The sequence below is a fragment of the Lampris incognitus genome, chromosome 19 (genome assembly GCF_029633865.1).
Source record: "Lampris incognitus isolate fLamInc1 chromosome 19, fLamInc1.hap2, whole genome shotgun sequence".
Lineage (NCBI taxonomy): Eukaryota > Metazoa > Chordata > Actinopteri > Lampriformes > Lampridae > Lampris > Lampris incognitus.
The window spans coordinates 38,801,507-38,823,559 of NC_079229.1; the positions used below are offsets into that span (position 1 = coordinate 38,801,507).

A 22,053-nucleotide genomic window follows, 5' to 3' on the forward strand; every position below is an offset into this window, starting at 1 on the left:
AAACGTAACACCAAGATTTTGGCTGCCACACTTTGTGAAACCACAGAGTTGTCGATCGTTATCGTTACTTGACCAAACTGGTTTCTGTGTCTAGCAGGGCCAATGACCAGCATCTCGGTTTTATCCGAATTTAAAAGCAGAAAGTTAAGTGACATCCAGTTTTTCACAGTAGCCAAGCAGGCCTCTAAGTTAGTGATTTGAGTATGATCATCAGCTCTTATAGGCACATACAGCTGAGTATCATCAGCATAGCAAGGGAAATTTATTCCATAACTGCGTATAATTTGGCCAAGAGGTGTAATGTAAAGAGAGAAAAGTAGAGGGCCAAGAACTGAGCCCTGGGGCACACCATATTTAACATCAGAAATGTTTGATATTGTGGCAGGATGAAGAAAAACACAGGAGACGAAGGCGAGTTTGAACTTTATTCCTCAGCTCCAAAACCAAACAGAAACAGGAACAACCCTGCACCAGAGAGCCCAGGAACGTAAACCATGCCCCCAGCTCACAGCCCTGCTGGGTGAGAGGCATAGCCCGTAGTGTCTGCCACACAGCCTCTCCCCGAACACCCAGAAGGGACTCCTGGAAAGAAAATCAATTTCTCACTGGAGGCTTAAGCAGCCTGCCATAACGGCTGTGCCGTCCCTCAGCCGAAACAGTAGGTGAAACACAGTCCAATGCTGGCTGAGAAGCAGAATGCTGAACCTGTGAAGACACTGCGGGGGTCCTGGAAGGAGGGCGACCCCAACGGGGAACCTGGGCCGGAAACACAACTTCGTCCGCCACCCTGTGCGCCGGTTTAAGCCTATTAAGCGTGACACGCTCCCTACTACTACTACTACTACTTTCGGCTGCTCCCGTTAGGGGTCGCCGCAGCGGATCATCCGTTTCCATCTCGTCCTGTCGGCGTCTTCCTCTGTCACACCAGCCACCTGCATGTCTTCCCTCACCACATCCATAAACCTCTTCTTTGGCCTTCCTCTTCTCCTCTTCCCTGGCAGCTCCATATTCAGCATCCTTCTCCCAATATACCCAGCATCTCTCCCCCACACATGTCCAAGCCATCTCAATCTTGCCTCTCTTGCTTTGTCTCCAAACTGTCCAACCTGAGCGGTCCCTCTAATATACTCGTTCCTAATCCTGTCCTTCTTCGTTACTCCCAGTGAAAATCTTATCATCTTCAACTCTGCCACCTCCAGCTCCACCTCCTGTCTTTTCATCAGTGCCACTGTCTCCAAACCATACAACATAGCTGGTCTCACAACCATCTCGTAAACCTTCCCTTTAACTCTTGCTGGTACCCTTCTGTCGCAAATCACTCCTGACACTCTTCTCCATCCACTCCACCCTGCCTGCACTCTCTTCTTCACCTCTCTTCTGCACTCCCCGTTACTTTGGACAGTTGACCCCAAGTATTTAAACTCAAATGCCTTTGTCACCTCCACTCCTTGCATCCTGACTATTCCACTGTCCTCCCTCTCATTCACGCATAGGTATTCCGTCTTGCTCCTACTGACTTTCATTCCTCTTCTCTCCAGTGCATACGTCCACCTCTCCAGGCTCTCCTCCACCTGCACCCTACTCTCACTACAGATCACAATGTCATCCGTGAACATCATCGTCCATGGAGACTCCTGCCTGATCTTGTCCGTCAACCTGTCCATCACCATTGCAAACAAGAAAGGGCTCAGAGCCGATCCTTGATGTAATCCCACCTCCACCTTGAACCCATCTGTCATTCCAACCACACACCTCACCATTGTCACACTTCCCTCATACATATCCTGCACCACTCCTACATACTTCTCTGCAACTCCTGACTTCCTCATACAATACCACACCTCCTCTCTCGGCACTCTGTCGTATGCTTTCTCTAAATCCACAAAGACACAATGTAACTCCTTCTGACCTTCTCTATACTTCTCCATCAACATTCTCAAAGCAAACATCACATCTGTGGTGCTCTTTCGTGACATGAAACCATACTGCTGCTCGCTGATCATCACCTCTCCTCCTCTTAACCTAGCTTCTATTACTCTTTCCCATATCTTCATGCTGTGACTGATCAACTTTATACCTCTGTAGTTGCTACAGTTCTGCACATCGCCCTTGCTCTTGAAAATCGGTACCAGTATACTTCTTCTCCACTCCTCAGGCATCCTCTCACTTTCCAAGATTGTGTTAAACAATCTAGTTAAAAACTCCACTGCCATCTCTCCTAAACATCTCCATGCCTCCACAGTTATGTCATCAGGACCAACTGACTTTCCACTCTTCATCCTCTTCATAGCTGCCCTCACTTCCCCCTTGCTAATCCACTGCACTTCCTGATTCACTATCTCCACATCATCCAACCTTCTCTCTCTCTCATTTTCTTCATTCATCAGCCCCTCCTTCCACCTTCTCAACACACTCTCCCCACTTGTCAGCACATTTCCATCTCTATCCTTGATCGCCCTAACTTGCTGCACATCCTTTGCAGCTCGGTCCTTCTGTCTAGCCAATCGGTACAAGTCCTTTTCTCCTTCCTTAGTGTCTAATCTGTCATACAACTCACCATGCACCTTTTCCTTTTGCCTTTGCCACCTCTCTCTTTGCTTTATGCTGCGTCTCCTTGTACTCCTGTCTACTTTCTTCATCTCTCTGACTATCCCACTTCTTCTTTGCCAACCTTTTCCTCTGTACACTTTGCTGTACTTCCTCATTCCACCACCAAGTCTCCTTGTCTTCCTTCCTCTGTCCTGATGACACACCAAGTACCTTCCTAGCTGTCTCCCTCACTATTTCTGCAGTGGTTGCCCAGCCATCTGGCAACTCTTGACTACCACCTCCTGCCTGAACTCCACACAACAGTCTTCCTTCTTCAACTTCCACCATTTGATCTTCGTCTGTGTCTTCACTCTCTTCCTTTTCCTGGTCTCCAAAGTCATCCTACAGACCACCATCCGATGCTGCCTAGCTACGTTCTCCCCTGTCACCACGTTGCAGTCTCCAATCCCTTTTAGATCGCGCCTTCTACATAAGGTATAGTCCACCTGTGTGCACTTTCCTCCACTCTCGTACGTCACCCTGTGTTCCTCCCTCCTCTTGAAATATGTATTCACCACAGCCATTTCCATCCTTTTCGCAAAATCCACCACCATCTGTCCTTCCACATTTCTGTCCTTGACACCATACCTTCCCATCACCTCCTCATCCCCTCTGTTCTCTTCACCAACATGTCCATTGAAGTCCGCTCCAATCACCACTCTCTCCACCTTGGGTACACTCTCCACCACGTTGTCCAACTCACTCCAGAATTCTTCTTTTTTGTCCATCTCACACCCAACTTGCGGAGCATATGCGCTGATAACATTCATCAACACACCTTCAATTTCCAGCTTCATACTCATCACTCTGTCTGACACTCTCTTCACCTCCAGCACGCTCTTGACATACCCTTCCTTCAGAATTACCCCTACCCCATTTCTCCTCCCATTCGCACCATGGTAGAAGAGTTTGAACCCACCTCTGATACTCCTGGCCTTACTCCCCTTCCACCTGGTCTCTTGCACACACAGTATGCCTACCTTTCTTCTTTCCATCATGTCAGCCAGCTCTCTCCCTTTACCAGTCATAGTGCCAACATTCAAAGTTCCAACTCTCACCTCCACACGCCTACCCTTCCTCCTCTCTAGCTGCCTCTGGACATGCCTCCCCATCTCCTTCTCCTTCGCCCAACAGTAGCATAGTTTCCACCGGCACCCTGCTGGTTAACAGTACCGGTGGTGGTCGTTGGTAACCCGGGCCTCAACCAATCCGGTATGGAAATCTTATTTATGATCCGTATATTTGATTTGGCAAAGATTTTACTCTGGATGCCCTTCCTGACACAACCCTCCCCATTTGTCCGGGCTTGGGACTGGCACTAAGAATGCACTGGGTTGTGCATCCTCAGTGGCTGGGTTCGTGACATGCTCCCTACGCCCACACATATCCAGCACAAAACCCTTAGGACCCGTCTCAAGAAACCGAAATGGGCCATCGTATGGGGGTTGGAGGGGCGAGCGGTGAGCATCATGCCGTACAAAAACAAAACGAGCCGACATGAGCTCCGCAGGCATGAACGACCGCAGAAAACGGTGGTGAATGGGGCCTGGAACCCGAGTGCTGTCAGACAAAAAAGGATAAACGGCCGGATGGGGTCGGGGAGCGGAACTCCCAGGCAAAAATTCCCCAGGGACGCGGAGCGGCTGACCGAGCACCAGCTCAGCGGGCGAAGCGTCGAGGTCCTCCTTAGGAGCCGAACGCAACCCGAGCATAACCCAAGGTAAACGATCCACCCAGTTACCATCCGAGAGCGCAGCGCGCAGCGCTGCCTTGAGCAACCGGTGAAAACGTTCACACAAGCCGTTAACGCGGTAGTGCGGTGTACCTGCACACCCAAGGATCGCGCAAGTGCCTACCAGAGCTCTGACACGAACTGGGGGCCCCTGTCTGAGGTGATATCTGACTGAGTGCCGAAATGGGCGACCCAGGAGGAAAGAAACGCGCTGCAACGTCCACGGATGTTGTGGAGGACAGAGGGACAGCCTCTGGCCACCTGGTGGTCCGATCCACCATTGTGAGCAGGTGCGTAAAACCCTGTGAAGAAGGTAGAGGGCCCACCAGGTCCACATGCACGTGGTCGAAACGTCTGGCCGGGATCGGAAACGGTTCGAGGGGCGACTTAGTGTGCTGGTGGACCTTAGCGCGCTGGCACGCCACACATGCAGCCGCCCACCCCTTGACGTCCTTGCGGAGGCCAGGCCAGACGAACTTGGAACCGACCAACTTCACTGACGCCTGAACCCCAAGGTGCGAGAGGGAGTGAATCGATTCGAAAACTCGACGGCACCAGGCCACTGGAACAACAGGCCGGTGGAGACATCGCACAGGAGGGCAGGACTTCCTCCCAGCATCCTCTAGCTTGAGGTCAGTACGCGTTGACCTAAGGGCAAGGACGTCCAGGTTGCTGGGCTGGTCGGCAGCCATAGCGGAGAAATCCACACCGAGCTGCACAGGACTCACAAGCACATGCAACAGACAATCAGCAATAGGGTTGGACTTCCCGGCCACATGCTGAATGTCCGTTGTTAACTCAGAGATGGCCGCCAGGTGGCGCTGCTGATGAGCAGACCACGGCTCAGTCACGTTGGACATGGCGAAAGTTAGTGGTTTATGATCCACATAAGCCGTGAAGGAGCGACCCTCCAGCAGGAAGCGGAAATGCCGGGTTGCAAGGTGCAGTGCCAGCAACTCCTGGTCAAAAACGCTGTACTTGCACTCGCTATCCCGCAGTTTGCGGCTAAAAAATGCGAGTGGCTGCCACGCATTCACCACACGCTGTTCAACCACAGCCCCCACGGCTATGTCAGACGCGTCGGTTGTTAAAGCTATGGACGCCATGGGTGTGGGATGAGGGCAAGGAGGGCAGCATTAGCCAGGGCGCACTTAGCTCCGTCAAAGGCCTGGACCCGTTCGGGAGTCCAGTCGACAGGGTCGTTAGCCTTCTTAAGCCGCAGGGCTTCTTAAAGTGGCTGAAGGAGGTGGGCAGCGCGAGGGAGGAAACGGTTATAGAAATTCACCATTCCCAAGAATTCCTGCAATGCCTTAACAGAGACTGGGCGGGGAAATTCCGCCACCGCTTGCACCTTAGAAGGCAACGGGACCGCGCCTTGCGGCGAAATGCGGTACCCCAAGAAGTCAATCACCGGCAGTCCAAACTGACACTTGGCCGGGTTGACTATCAGGCTGTGTTCATCCAGACGATGGAAAACCTGTTTCAGGTGTGCCAGGTGCTCTTCAGCTGATGGACTGGCCACTAATATGTCGTCGAGTTAAACGAACACGAAAGCAAGGTCACGCAACACTGAGTCCATCAGCCTCTGAAAGTTTTGCGCTGCCCCCTTCAAGCCAAAAGGCATGCGCATGAACTCAAAAAGCCCAAATGGGGTGATCACTGCGGTCTTGGGCACGTCCTCTGCGCACACGGGAACCTGATGATAGCTGCGAACCAGGTCCACCTTAGAGAAGATAGTGGTACCTGCCAGGCGTATGGAAAAGTCCTGTGTGTGTCGGATGGGATAGCGGTCATTGGCGGTGACGTTGTTCAGGCGGCGAAAGTCACCGCAAGGCCGCCACAATTCTGTGGCCTCTGGTTCTTTTCAAGAGAGTTTTAAGCATGCCATTTTTCGCCCATTGCTAAAGAAACATAATTTAGACATCCTGTCATTAAGTAACTACAAACCAATCTCCAATTTTCTTTTTTATCTAAAGTTCTGGAGAAACTAATTTAATCTCAACTGATATCTTATATGAATAATACTAGTGCTTTTAACAGTTTCCAGTCTGGTTTTAGAGCACGTCATAGTACCGAGACAGCTTTGTTAAGGTTACTAATGACCTACTGCTGACTGCAGACAGAGGTGACTGCTTGATTTTAGTTCTTTTAGACTTAAGTTCTGTCTTTGACATAGTCGATCACAACATCCTCTTACATCAGTTAGAGACTTCAATAGGCATCAAGGACTCGGCTCTTTTATTACACTAATTTATTATGCTCATACCTCACCAACAGAACTTTTTCTGTTGTTCTGGGTAACTCTACTTCCTCGATGGCTCAGTTGTGTTGTGGTGTTCCTCAAGGATCAGTTCTTGGCCCCCCTCTGTTTTCTATATACATGCTACCTGTTTGCCAGGTTATTCAAATCATGATGTGTTTTTCCATTTTTATGCTGATGACACTCAATTATACATGCAGTTAAAACCCACAGATCCCACAGCCCTAGCAAATGTCACAACTTGCCTCTCTGATATGAAATCCTGGATATCCCAAAGTTTGAGCTCATTCTGTTCGGTCCCCCAAATTCCATCAGGTCCTAATCTTGGTGGTCTGTCTAACAGTATCAAGCAGGCTTCTATCTGGGGGTAATATTTGATTCTAAGCTCTGTTTTGATGCTCAAATCAAAAATTTTGTTTAGTCATGTTTTCTCCAGCTCAAGGTTAAATTAGGTAATTTTTATCAATTGCTGATCTACAAAAAGTTGTGGATGCTTTTATCTATTCTCGGCTTGATTATTGCAACACACTTTACTCGGGTATCAGCCAGGGCTTCCTCCACCGTCTCCAGTTGGTACAAAACACTGCTGCTCACTTCATTACCGGGAGAAAGAGGCATAATCACATCACCCCTGTGTTTGCCTCCCTACACTGGCTCCCTGTTAAATTTCAAATTGATATTTTTTTAGAAATTGCCCACTTGTAAGGCCATAAACTGTCTTGCTCCTACATACATTTCTGATTTATTGACCTGGTATATGCCCTCTCGACCATTAAGATCTACATATGGAGTGCTGCTGGTTACTCCCAGGTCACAGTTTGTGTCAAAGGGTGATTGGGCTTTTGCCGTTAGAGCCCCCACACTATGGAATTCTCTGCCGACTGAACTCTGACACACTAAATCGCTAGCTTTTATTAAATCTCTTCTTAAGACTTTTCTCTTTGTGGAAACTTTTGGAAATGTATATGCTTTATTTATTTGGTTTTTATTCCTATTTATTTGATCTTATTCATTTATTGTCTATACCGCCTGTGTGCTCATGTCCTTTGGTCTTATTCTCATTTTATTTGCCTTATCCGGCTAGATCTTTTGTAAAGCTATTTGTAATATTAAGAAAACTGCTATATAAATAAAGTTTATTATTATCATTATAATTCTGTTTTCTTTTTTAAATTTGTTGCTTTATTTGGATGATGAAATATTCATTAATGTTGACAAACGTTCAGAAATAAGTGATCATAGAATCAATTATAATAATTGTAAAATGGAAAATGAAGGTTAAAAACATGCTTTAGGAAATTAGTTTCTGCAGAAACAAAAAATGTTTTGTCCTCTCTCTCTCCAGTCTCTGTTGGCAGAGGACAGCGCTCTCGCCCTCCATCTGACCAGAGTGGGGGAGGAGTTGAGTCATGTGACCTTGGAGCTCAGCTTGCTGCAGGATCAGGTATGAAGATAGGATGACGCTCTGGTTACTCTGGAGGTCATGGCTGCTTTAAGTCTTCTAAAAATTAATTAATTTGAGGGGTCCACAGTGGTGTAGCGGTCTAAGCATTGGCTTTGTGTGGATGCAGTTGCCCACCGGGGACCAGGGTTTGCGCCTCGGTCTCGTCGGATCCAACTATGGCCGGATTTGATGAAGCAGCAATAATTGGCATCACTGTCTTTGGGAGGGGGGTGGAGTCGGCTTGTGTTCGTCACATGAATGTGTCTCTGGTGTGTCGGAAAAAGCAGTGGTTCGGCCTGAATTCGCCTTGTCATGGAAGTGGCGAGGTGTCTCCTTCAAGACTGCCGGCTGGAGAGATGCAGTTGGCGAACGCATGCAGTACGAGGGTGGATGTTTGAACTAAGAATAGGGAGTGATTGGCCAAATGATTGGGAGAAATCAGAAATACATTTTTAAAAAAATAATTAATTTGAATGGAATTGACGCAATCAGTGATTTCCTTCCTGTGGTAAACGATTTTCACATGATGCCTTCGTGTAGAGTGCAACCTCGGTGAACTTTGACACACAAATCCACGTCGACAACCAATAGAAAAACTGCTTTGACTCTGTTGACCTCTACATATCACTATCAGACATTAGACTGAACACAGACTGACTTCGTTCTTTTTCCTGTAACACTAAACACATGACCTGTGTTCTTAACAGGAGTTTTAACGTTATAATACTTGATACTTTTCATATTTATTCTTACTCACCCGGAGTAGAACATAAGGAATATGCCTAATATAAAATGAACCAACAAAAAGGACAAATTTTACTGCTGACAGTACGTGGACACAGTCGTAACAGAATAACAGAAGGAAAATGTCTTTTAAAAATGATCATTTAGATAAAAAAAAAAAAGACCTAACACAGTTATTTATGTGTAGCGCTGACTGTCTTCCATGTGACTTCTCTCTGTACCCTGATTGGCTAGGCCATCCATCTGTCTGTGGACCTGCAAGAAGTGGGCATGTCAACCAATGCAAGTCTTTCCCATGGTGTTTTTCTGCTTGAAAACATTCAGAGTCTTCAGGAGCACATCCATGGTAAGCCACTTGAAAACAGCATGTAAATCAACGCTTGCATCCTTTACAACGAGTCTTGTCTCCATGGAAACACACTCTGAACAACAGCATCAACACAAGCAATGTTTCTCTGTTTCAGTCAGAACCATGTTGGCTGTGATGCTATTATGAGATGATTGTTTTAGAGGAAATGAAAACGGTTCAGAATAAAGGAAACAGCCAGACAGTTTTTCTGTAAATGCTTTCCAGTTTACTCAACACTAGTTCAAACCGCACCTCCATTGCGAAAGGGCCCACGCCCTCCTCTCCCTGCCAGGGGGCCCACGGGATCTTACAGTACACCACAGGCAACGGGGTGGACCATGGAAGAATTTGGGGTGAGATCTTGGTGGTAGACAGGTTGAAAGACCTGTCAATCAAGGCAGACACGCCTCAACATGCCACTTTTTTAATCCTAAATATTTTCTTAGTGGAACAGTAATCTTCAAAGTAACCACCCTCACACTCTCTGCCATGCTATCCTACATTAACTCATGCTATTTGTATATATATATGACATCTGCCATACTAACTTTTGCACTGAGAGTGTTACAACAAAAAAATCAGTCCGCATCTTTCCAAACCAGAAACCCTGGATGACCAGTGAGGTCCTGCCACAAAAATCCCCAGCCATCCAGAAAACCAGGTGCTCACTCTATCGGTCGCAGAGGTCAGAGAATCACTGCGCAGAGTGAACACACGACAGGCTGCCAGACCAGATGGCATACCTGGTCGGGTCCTCCGGGAATGCGCCAACCAGCTGGCTGAGGTCTTCACAACTACACTCACTGGCCACTTTATTAGGCACACCTGTCCAACTGCTCGTTAACGCAAATTTCTAATCAGCCAATCACATGGCAGCAACTCAATGCATTTTGGGCATGTAGACATGGTCAAGACGGTCTGCTGCAGTTCAAACCGAGCATCAGAATGGGGAAGAAAGGTGATTTAAGTGACTCTGAACGTGGCATGGTTGTTGGTGCCAGACGGGCTGGTCTGAGTATTTCAGAAACTGCTGATCTACTGGGATTTTCACGCACAACCATCTCTAGGGTTTACAGAGAATGGTCCGAAAAAGAGAAAATATCCAGTGAGCGGCAGTTCTGTGGGCGAAAATGCCTTGTTGATGCCAGAGGTCAGAGGAGAATGGCCAGACTGGTTCGAGCTGACAGAAAGGCAACAGTAACTCAAATAACCACTCATTACAACCGAGGTATGCAGAAGAGCATCTCTGAACGCACAACACGTCGAACCTTGAGGCAGATGGGCTACAGCAGCAGAAGACCACACCGGGTGCCACGCCTGTCAGCTAAGAACAGGAAACTGAGGCTACAATTCGCACAGGCTCACCAAAATTGGACAATAGAAGATTGGAAAAACGTTGCCTGGTCTGATGAGTCTCGATTTCTGCTGCGACATTCGGATGGTAGGGTCAGAATTTGGCGTCAACAACATGAAAGCATGGATCCATCCTGCCTTGTATCAACGGTTCAGGCTGCTGGTGGTGGTGTAATGGTGTGGGGGATATTTTCTTGGCACACTTTGGGCCCCTTAGTACCAATTGAGCATCGTGTCAACGCCACAGCCTACCTGAGTATTGTTGCTGACCATGTCCATCCCTTTATGACCACAGTGTTCCCATCATCTGATGGCTACTTCCAGCAGGATAACGCGCCCTGTCATAAAGCTCGAATCATCTCAGACTGGTTTCTTGAACATGACAATGAGTTCACTGTACTCAAATGGCCTCCACAGTCACCAGATCTCAATCCAATAGAGCACCTTTGGGACGTGATGGATCGGGAGATTCGCATCATGGATGTGCAGCCGACAAATCTGCAGCAACTGCGTGATGCTATCATGTCAATATGGACCAAACTCTCTGAGGAATGTTTCCAGTACCTTGTTGAATCTATGCCACGAAGGATTAAGGCAGTTCTGAAGGCAAAAGGGGGTCCAACCCGGTACTAGCAAGGTGTACCTAATAAAGTGCCCAGTGAGTGTATATTTAACCTCTCACTGTCCCAATCCATAGTCCTGGCATGCTTTAAGACCAGCTCTATCATTCCTGTCTCCAAGAAACCAACATCCACATGTCTAAATGACTACCGACCCATAGCACTCACCCCCATTGCCATGAAGTGCTTTGAGAGACTGGTTCTGGCTCACATCAAAAACATTACACCTTGAACTTAACAACACATACATCCGGATGCTGTTTATAGATTACAGCTCTGCCTTCAACACTGTCATCCCCGCCAAACTAACCACCAAACTCCTCTCCCTTGGCCTCAACCCCTCCCTCTGTAACTGGATCCTGGACTTCCTGACCAACAGACCTCAGTCTGTTAGGTTAGGCGAACACTCCTCCTCCTCCCTGACCCTCAGCACAGGTGCCCATCAAGGCTGTGTTCTGAGCCCCCTCCTTTTCTCCCTCTTCACCCACAACTGCCTGCCAACTCACCCCTCAAATGTTATAGTTAACTTTGCAGATGACACCACAGTCATTGGCCGTATCACCAACAATGACGAGATGGCGTACAGAGACGAGATTGAGCACCTCACATCATGGTGTACAACCAACAATCTTGTCCTTAATGTGCAGAAGATGAAGGAGCTGATTGTGGACTTCAGGAGGTCTAGAAGCTGCAGCCACTCCACCATACACATCAATGGGGTGGAAGTGGAGCGTGTTTCCAGCTTTAAATTCCTTGGAGTCCACATCAGCGAGGACCTTTCGTGGACATTAAACACCCAGGCCCTTGTGAAAAAGGCCCAACAATGCCTGCATTTCCTGAGGAGGCAGAGGAGTGCCCGTCTATCCCCCCAAATTCTCACCAATTTCTACCACTGCACCATAGAGAGCATCCATGATGCCTCCCTGCCAGACAAGCTACATCATTTCTATGCCCTCTTCGACAAGGACAATACTGACCCGGCCACAAAAATCCCCAGCCACCCAGAAAACCAGGTGCTCACTCTATCAGTCGCAGAGGTCAGAGAATCACTGCGCAGAGTGAACACATGGAAGGCTGCCGGACCAGACGGCATACCGGGTTGGGTCTACCGGGAATGTGCCGACCAGCTGGCTGAGGTCTTCACACCTGTATTTAACCTCTTGCTGTCCCAATCTAAAGTCCCGGCATGCTTTAAGACCACCTCTATCATTCCTGTCTCCAAAAAACCAACATCCACATGTCTGAATGACTACCGACCCATAGCACTCACCCGCATTGCCATGAAGTGCTTTGAAAGACTGGTTCTGGCTCACATCAAAAACATTATCCCCCCCACATTCGACCCACATCAGTTCGCCTACCGTCCCAAAAGGTCTACTGAGGATGCCATTGCCACTGCCCTACACATTGCTCTGACCCACCTTGAACTTAACAGCACATACATCCGGATGCTGTTTATAGATTACAGCTCTGCCTTCAACACTATCATCCCCGCCAAACTAACCACCAAACTCCTTTCCCTTGGCCTCAACCCCTCCCTCTGTAACTGGATCATGGACTTCCTGACCAACAGACCTCAGTCTGTTAGGTTAGGTGACCACTCCTCCTCCCCCCTGACCCTCAGCACAGGTGCCCCTCAAGGCTGTGTTCTGAGCCCCCTCCTTTTCTCCCTCTTCACCCACAACTGCCTGCCAACTCACCCCTCAAATGTTATAGTTAACTTTGCAGATGACACCACAGTCATTGGCCGTATCACCAACAATGACGAGATGGCCTACAGGGACGAGATTGAGCACCTCACATCATGGTGTACAACCAACAATCTTGTCCTTAATGTGCAGAAGATGAAGGAGCTGATTGTGGACTTCAGGAGGTCTAGAAGCTGCAGCCACTCCCCCATACACATCAATGGGGTGAAAGTGGAGCGTGTTTCCAGCTTTAAATTCCTTGGAGTCCACATCAGCGAGGACTTTTCGTGGACATTAAACACCCAGGCCCTTGTGAAAAAGGCCCAACAATGCCTGTATTTCCTGAGGAGGCTGAGCGCCTGTCTACCCCCCAAAATTCTCACCAGCTTCTACCACCGCACCATAGAGAGCATCCTGACCATCTGCATCTCAGTGTGGTACGGCAACTGCACCTCAGTAGACCAGAAAGCTCTGCAGCGGATCGTCAAGGTGGCCCAGCACATCACCGGTACCCAGCTCCCAGCCATAAAAGACATTTATCACAAACGCTGCCTTCGAAGGGGTCTGAGCATCAGCAGAGATCCCACCCACCCCGACCATGGACTGTTCTCCCCCCTGTGCTCTGGGAGGCGCTACAGGAGCCTCAGAGCCCGCACTACCAGGCTCAAAAACAGCTTCTTTCCACAAGCTATTGCCCACCTGAACCTGGCCACCCACTGAATGTCTGTAGATATTTTTAAATATTTTGTACTCCCGCTCTTTTTTTAACTTATTTCTAGCTTTTGGTCTTCATGTGTGTATATCTTATACTGTGTTTGCTGTGTTTGTCTGTGTCTGTCTTGCACTGTTTGGTGAAGTCACAGCCCTCATTTCATTTTAACATGTGCCTGCACATTGTTTTAATGACAATAAATTGAATTGAATTGAAATGAACTATGTACCAGATTCCAAATTAGCGATTGAGACTCCAACTACTTGTAGAAAAAAATGATTGAGTTTGTATTTTAAGGGAGAATTTAGGAGTTCTCTCTTTGATTGTCATTGGATTGGAAATAGTTTGAAGCCAGCCACCTAATGGCGCAGCTGGAACTGCAACTTAATGTGCTTGCAGATGGGCTTCAACTTCGTCCCCTGGCTGTTCTCACTTGGTTCAAAGTAGTAGATGTAGAGGGGTCACAGAGGTGATTTAAATTTTGTTCAGGTTTAGTTGAAAAAGGGGTTGAGCAATCTAGCATTTCAGGTTCTAGAGACAGTCCCAAAGCTGTTCAGAGTGAGCTGGGTGTTGCGTAGCGGGATGTAAGGAATCATCCACATAGCAGTGAAAGGAAACCTTATTCTGTTCCAGGATAACATGGCCATGATGGCTTGTTGATTTACTGATTATCTTCTACACACAGTCCTTTGAGAGGTTAACACAAGCTGTATTTTTGACATAATGGATGGATGGAATGTGGGTTCATGGATGGATAATAGATTGATGGATGATGGATGGATAATGGATGGATGGATGGATAATTGAACTCCTCTTCATTGGCTCCAAGTCCACTCTCAGCCAAATCAGCAACCTTGCACTCACCATCGATGGCACTACTGTCTCCCCTTGCCCCTAGGCACGCAGCCTTGGTGTGGTCCTTGATCCCACCCTCTCCCTTGAGCCACATATCAGGTCCTCCTTCTGCCACCTTCACAACACTGTGAGAAGAAGACCCTCTCTCACGCCTGCTGCTGGGACTCTGATCAATGCCTTCATCTCCTCTCGCCTTGGTTACTGCTGCTCACTCCTCTGTGGCATCAGTGCTAGCTCTATCAAGAGACTCCAACTGGTCCAGAACACGTCCACCCGACTTTAAACTTTCACCAGATCCTGGCACCACATCACCCCAGTCCTAAAAGACCTCCACTGGCTATCCATCTCCCACCGGATCAATTACAAATTCCTGGTTCTTACTTATAAAGCCCTTCACAAACTGGCTCCCCCATACCTCACCGACCTGCTCTCCCCCTACCAACCCTCTCGGTTCCTCAGATCCACCTCAGCCTCCCTTCTCTCCACCCCTAGGTCCAACCTCCGCGGCTTTGGTGACCGAGCCTTCTCCAGGGCAGCTCCCAGGCTCTGGAACTCACTCCCCCAAATCATTAGAGACTCAGAATCCCTCCCACTCTTCCAATCCCGTCTCAAGACACACCTCTTCTCCATTGCCTTCTCATGCCACCCCCCCCCCCCGTCCTCTCGTCCATCTCTGGTCTTGTGCAGGCTGGGGAGCGAGCACTCAACCTGCCCCCTCCCTCAACTTCCTCCCCAACTCCATCCCCAAGCGCATCGGACACTGCTGCGGGCTGCCCACAGTCAGGTCATTGGTCGGGACTCACCTCTTCAGACCTCATCTGTGATTTATTGTGTATCTGTCCAAGTGGGAGAGTACTGCTGGCGTCGTGTATGGCTGCCGCTTCTCCCTCTCATAGCTCCCCTTCCCATCCACCCCTGTATGTCTTCTCCCTCCCCCCTTCCCATCCACCCCTGTATGTCTTCTCCCTCCCCCCTTCCCATCCACCCCTGTATGTCTTCTCCCTCCTCCCTTCCCATCCACCCCTGTATGTCTTCTCCCCCCCCTTCCCATCCACCCCTTTATGTCTTCCCCCCCTTCCCATCCACCGCTGTATGTCTTCTCCCCCCTCCTTTCCCATCCACCCCTGTATGTCTTCTCCCTCCCCCCTTCCCACCCACCCCTGTATGTCTTCTCCCTCCCCCCTTCCCATCCACCCCTGTATGTCTTCTCCCTCCCCCCTTCCCATCCACCCCTGTATGTCTCCCCCCCTTCCCATCCACCCCTTTATGTCTTCCCCTCCTTCCCATCCACCCCTGTATGTCTTCTCCCCCCTCCTTTCCCATCCACCCCTCCCCCCTTCCCATCCACCCCTGTATGTCTTACCCCTCCCCCCTTCCCATCCACCCCTGTATGTCTGTGTTGTGTTTATCTGTCGTCTTGTTTCACCCTGTTTATTGTGAAGCCACTTTGGGTGTTAGAAAAGAGCTATATAAGTTTAATTTATTATTATTATTATTATTATTATTATTATGGATGGATGGATAATGGATGGATGGATGGATGGATGGATGATGGGTGGATAGCAGGTTAGCAGGTGGTCTGAGTGTAACCGCCATAATGGATGGATGGATGATGGGTTCATGGATGGATGGATGGACGACGGATGGATGGATGGATGATGGGTGGATAGCAGGTTAGCAGGTGGTCTGAGTGTAACCGCCATAATGGATGGATGGATGATGGGTTCATGGATGGATGGATGGATGATGGATGGATGGATGATGGGTTCATGGATGGATGGATGGATGATGGATAGATGGATGATGGGTTCATGGATGGATTGATGGATGATAGATGGATGATGGATGGGTGGTTCAAATGTTAATAAAAGAACTAAAATTTTCTTTCTACTAAACATTGATACCGGCAATGTGCCCACAAATTCATTCATTGTTTTGATCCCACTCCTCTCCTCTGATTGGGCCAGAGCTGGTGGCGGAGGCGGGACATCTGAACCGGACCAAGAAGGAGAAGCTCGGTTCTGTCAATCTCGTCCATCTGCTGAAGGAAGTCACATCCATTTTGGAAACAATCCGAGCTGTTAATCTCTCACCCGCAAGTGCCACTGTAACTCAGGAGCATAGGTAGATGTGTGTGTGTGTGTGTGTGTGTGTGTGTGTGTGTGTGTGTGTGTGTGTGTGCGTGTGCATGTGTGTGTGCGTGTGTGTGTGTGTGTGCGTGTGTGTCTTTTCATAGACGTTTATGTCAACATAACTTTGTGTATGTTTTCTTCAATATTCCTCTCTTGTCTCTCATTAGTGCTGCTGAGTCTGTGCTACAGGCGTTGCATTTACACTTCCTGTCCACCTTGGGGGCGACAGAGAGCAGGACTCAGGCTTTGTCTTTTTCTCTGTGGAAACACACAAACACACTGCAGGATGCACATGCACAGCTCATCAACGCAGAGCAACGCAACAATCACACCCACACCCTGCTGGCAGCCATCAACACGCCACTCAGCAAATACCTGGTTGGTGTGATGAGAGCACACACACACACACACACACACACACACACACACACACACACACACACACACACACTGCTTTTAGCTGTTGCTGGTCAAGATGATGACTTGGTCAGTAGAATGTGAACCTGTTGTCTTAACACGGGTGTTATGTGTTACTGGTTGTTTTAAATATGTCAGATATAATATATCACTAGGAAAGCAATGTACCACATCATCAGATCGTTATACGATATGATGATATAGGTGCACCACATCATCAGATCGTTATATGATATGATATAGGTGCACCACATCATCAGATCGTTATATGATATGATGATATAGGTGCACCACATCATCAGATCGTTATATGATATGATGATATAGGTGCACCACATCATCAGATCGTTATATGATATGATGATATAGGTGCACCACATCATCAGATCGTTATATGATATGATGATATAGGTGCACCACATCATCAGATCGTTATATGATATGATGATATAGGTGCACCACATCATCAGATCGTTATATGATATGATGATATAGGTGCACCACATCATCAGATCGTTATATGATATGATGATATAGGTGCACCACATCATCAGATCGTTATATGATATGGTGATATAGGTGCACCACATCATCAGATCGTTATATGATATGATGATATAGGTGCACCACATCATCAGATCGTTATATGATATGATGATATAGGTGCACCACATCATCAGATCGTTATATGATATGATGATATAGGTGCACCACATCATCAGATCGTTATATGATATGGTGATATAGGTGCACCACATCATCAGATCGTTATATGATATGGTGATGTAGTTGCACCACATCATCAGATCGTTATATGATATGGTGATGTAGTTGCACCACATCATCAGATCGTTATATGATATGGTGATATAGGTGCACCACATCATCAGATCGTTATATGATATGATGATGTAGTTGCACCACATCATCAGAATCAGATCGTTATATGATATGATGATATAGGTGCACCACATCATCAGATCGTTATATGATATGATGATGTAGTTGCACCACATCATCAGATCGTTATATGATATGATGATATAGGTGCACCACATCATCAGATCGTTATATGATATGGTGATGTAGTTGCACCACATCATCAGATCGTTATATGATATGATGATGTAGTTGCACCACATCATCAGATCGTTATATGATATGGTGATGTAGTTGCACCACATCATCAGATCGTTATATGATATGATGATATAGGGGCGCCACATCATCAGATCGTTATATGATATGATGATATAGGTGCGCCACATCATCAGATCGTTATATGATATGATGATGTAGTTGCACCACATCATCAGATCGTTATATGATATGATGATGTAGTTGCGCCACATCATCAGATCGTTATATGATATGGTGATGTAGTTGCACCACATCATCAGATCGTTATATGATATGATGATGTAGTTGCACCACATCATCAGATCGTTATATGATATGATGATGTAGTTGCACCACATCATCAGATCGTTATATGATATGGTGATGTAGTTGCACCACATCATCAGATCGTTATATGATATGATGATATAGGGGCACCACATCATCAGACCGTTATATACTACGTAATATGATGATAATTAATATATTCCCCTAAGAGCTTCCATACTGATCAACTTTTACAAATTTTTATTCCTTTATGAAGTACTTTTAACCTGATGGAATTATTTATTGGATAAATAAACTCTTTTTGTCTCTGTCTGTCTCTCTCTTGCCTCTCTGTCTTTGTCTCTGTCTGTCTCTCTCTCGGTCTCTGTCTCGCTCTCTCTGTCTTTGTCTCTGTCTGTCTCTCTCTGTCTTTGTCTCTGTCTGTCTCTCTCTTGCCTCTCTGTCTTTGTCTCTGTCTGTCTCTCTCTCGGTCTCTGTCTCGCTCTCTCTGTCTTTTTCTCTGTCTGTCTCTCTCTTGCCTCTCTGTCTTTGTCTCTGTCTGTCTCTCTCTTGCCTCTCTGTCTTTGTCTCTGTCTGTCTCTCTCTCGGTCTCTGTCTCGCTCTCTCTGTCTTTGTCTCTGTCTGTCTCTCTCTTGCCTCTCTGTCTTTGTCTCTGTCTGTCTCTCTCTTGCCTCTCTGTCTTTGTCTCTGTCTGTCTCTCTCTTGCCTCTCTGTCTTTGTCTCTGTCTGTCTCTCTCTTGCCTCTCTGTCTTTGTCTCTGTCTGTCTCTCTCTCGGTCTCTGTCTCGCTCTCTCTGTCTTTGTCTCTGTCTGTCTCTCTCTTGCCTCTCTGTCTTTGTCTCTGTCTGTCTCTCTCTCGGTCTCTGTCTCGCTCTCTCTGTCTTTTTCTCTGTCTGTCTCTCTCTTGCCTCTCTGTCTTTGTCTCTGTCTGTCTCTCTCTTGCCTCTCTGTCTTTGTCTCTGTCTGTCTCTCTCTCGGTCTCTGTCTCGCTCTCTCTGTCTTTGTCTCTGTCTGTCTCTCTCTTGCCTCTCTGTCTTTGTCTCTGTCTGTCTCTCTCTTGCCTCTCTGTCTTTGTCTCTGTCTGTCTCTCTCTTGCCTCTCTGTCTTTGTCTCTGTCTGTCTCTCTCTTGCCTCTCTGTCTTTGTCTCTGTCTGTCTCTCTCTCGGTCTCTGTCTCGCTCTCTCTGTCTTTGTCTCTGTCTGTCTCTCTCTTGCCTCTCTGTCTTTGCCTCTGTCTTTGTCTCTGTCTGTCTCTCTCTTGCCTCTCTGTCTTTGTCTCTGTCTGTCTCTCTCTTGCCTCTCTGTCTTTGCCTCTGTCTGTCTTTCTGTCTCTCTCTTGCCTCTCTGTCTTTGCCTCTGTCTGTCTTTCTGTCTCTCTCTTGCCTCTCTGTCTTTGCCTCTGTCTGTCTTTCTGTCTCTCTCTTGCCTCTCTGTCTTTGTCTCTGTCTGTCTCTCTCTTGCCTCTCTGTCTTTGTCTCTGTCTGTCTCTCTCTTGCCTCTCTGTCTTTGCCTCTGTCTGTCTTTCTGTCTCTCTCTTGCCTCTCTGTCTTTGTCTCTGTCTGTCTCTCTCTTGCCTCTCTGTCTTTGCCTCTGTCTGTCTCTCTCTCGGTCTCTGTCTCGCTCTCTCTGTGTCAGTCTTCCAGTAGTGTAGCTGAGTCAGTAGAGATGGTAATGGAGGAATGTCAGCATCTGCTTGAAGAAGCTGTCAGCCTGACAGAGGAGCTCTACAACATGACTGCTGTAAGACGCACACACACACACACACACACACACACACACACACACACACACACACACACGCACACACACACACACACACACACACACACACTAATACATACACACAGGAGTGCACCCTACAATTCAGTGATCACAATTTGGTGGCAGTTGTTAGGAAAGCCGAAGTTCCAAAAATTGGAGGTAAAGTTGTAGTTGAAAGATCTTGTAAATCTTTCTGTGAGAAGGATTTCATTAGGGACATAGATAGGGTGCCGTGGGATAATGTGTGTAAAATACATGATGTGGATGCAGCACTTGAACTTTTTACAAATATGTTTTTAGAAGAGGCTGACAAAATGCTCCCATTAGGAAATTCACAGTAAGGGAAAGAAAAGCAGCTTGGATTGATGAGGACCTGAAAGCCTTGATGGCCCAGAGGGTTCGAATGAAAACTGAGTCAGTTAAGTCTGCTAATGCAACTGACTGGAAGTCATATTGTTCACTAAGAAACCAAGTGACACAACTAAAGGAAAGAAACTGTGGAAAACTTGAAATGAGCTAATGGGTAGAGCGGGGGGAAATACACCCTCCTTCCTACAGTTAGACGGTACCTTCCTTACTAAACCTCAAGATATTGCTAACTATTTTAATGAATATTTTGTTGGAAAGACTGAGAAACTAAAAAATTAAACAACAACTTCAGATGAAGAAGGCCCGAGCCGCTACGCGTGGGCATTTTTAGGTCCCTTTTGGATATGTCCAAGTTCCAATAAAGACATTTTAATTACACGGAGGGCCTTGGTCAGAGAGATTTGTTCTCTTTTTCTCATCTGAAACTACTAACCTTGGACCAAAGAGCACCCAACAAAAATATGTTACTTCACTACAGAGAGGACTCAGCACGCCACTGACTCCACACACAAACTTCATTTTTATTTCAATTTTGTTTGTATAGCCCAATATCACAAACAACAAATGTGCCTCAGTGAGCTTAACAGCAACGCAACATCCTGTCCTTAGACCCGCTCATCGGATAAGGAGCAACTCCCTAAAAAACCTTTTAACCGAGACGAAAAACAGGAAGAAAGCTCAGGGAGAGCAGCAGAGGAGGGATCTCTCTCCCAAGACACACAACGTGCAGTGATGTTGTGTTTACAATATTTACACAATACAACATTGAAAGAGGATAACACAATTATAATGGACTTATAAAATGTATGAAGAACATGATGCACAGGATGCCAAGCAGTGTCCAGACACCACCGGAACAGTCCAGGACCCAAGCCACGCAACCAGCATCATCAAGGAAAAAAAATTACATGGATTTATAAAAGAAAATGTGATGAGGGGGATGCCAGGCAGCGTCCAAGTGGCGACCACCATCACCACGGAGACCTGGGAGGAGAACCGACTGCACGTGCACACAAGGGAGACTCACATGACACCATTCACACACAGAAGAAGAGAAAGGAGAAGATGTCATTCAGAGAGAGAGAGAAAAGACATGTTAGAGAAGAGAACAGTTTGCAATAGTCATTAGTCATAATCAATTAAGTCATCAACTAGTCATAATCTATACTCTGTAATCTATATTCGATAATCTGGTGGGCAGAACAGTGGTTGGTAAATTCATTGAGACAGAAAACCAACCCGCCATCCAGTACAGGTTGTGAAGCACTCAACTTAAAGGCAACTAATTGTAAGCTAAGGTAAAAAGATGAGTTTTAAGTTTGGATTTAAAGACTCAACAGTCTCTGATGGTCTGATGGCAGCAGGCAGGTTATTCCACAACAATGGAGCCCGATAGGAAAAGGCCCTGCTGCCACCAGATGACTTCTTTTTAACTTTGGGTACACACAGGAGCCCTGTATTTTGAGAACGAAGTGCTCGAGATGGCATGTAAGGTTTAAGGAGATCAGACAGGTAGGATGGAGCAAGCCCATTTAGGGTTTTATAAGTCAGCAGAAGCACCTTGTACTCTGATCTAACATGGATAGGAAGCCAATGAAGGGAGGCAGGAATTGGTGTAATATG

The 22,053-nt window shown here is 47.1% G+C and overlaps 1 protein-coding gene across 1 annotated transcript in view; it reads left to right on the forward strand.

Moving 5' to 3' along the window:
- lama1 (laminin, alpha 1) overlaps positions 1 to 22,053 on the forward strand; it is a 208,739-nt gene that overhangs the window by 85,964 nt on the left and 100,722 nt on the right. Inside the window, 5 exon segments of the mRNA XM_056299265.1 lie at positions 7,927 to 8,025; positions 9,004 to 9,115; positions 16,314 to 16,470; positions 16,646 to 16,856; positions 19,936 to 20,040. Coding sequence (XP_056155240.1) covers positions 7,927 to 8,025; positions 9,004 to 9,115; positions 16,314 to 16,470; positions 16,646 to 16,856; positions 19,936 to 20,040 — 684 coding nt within the window.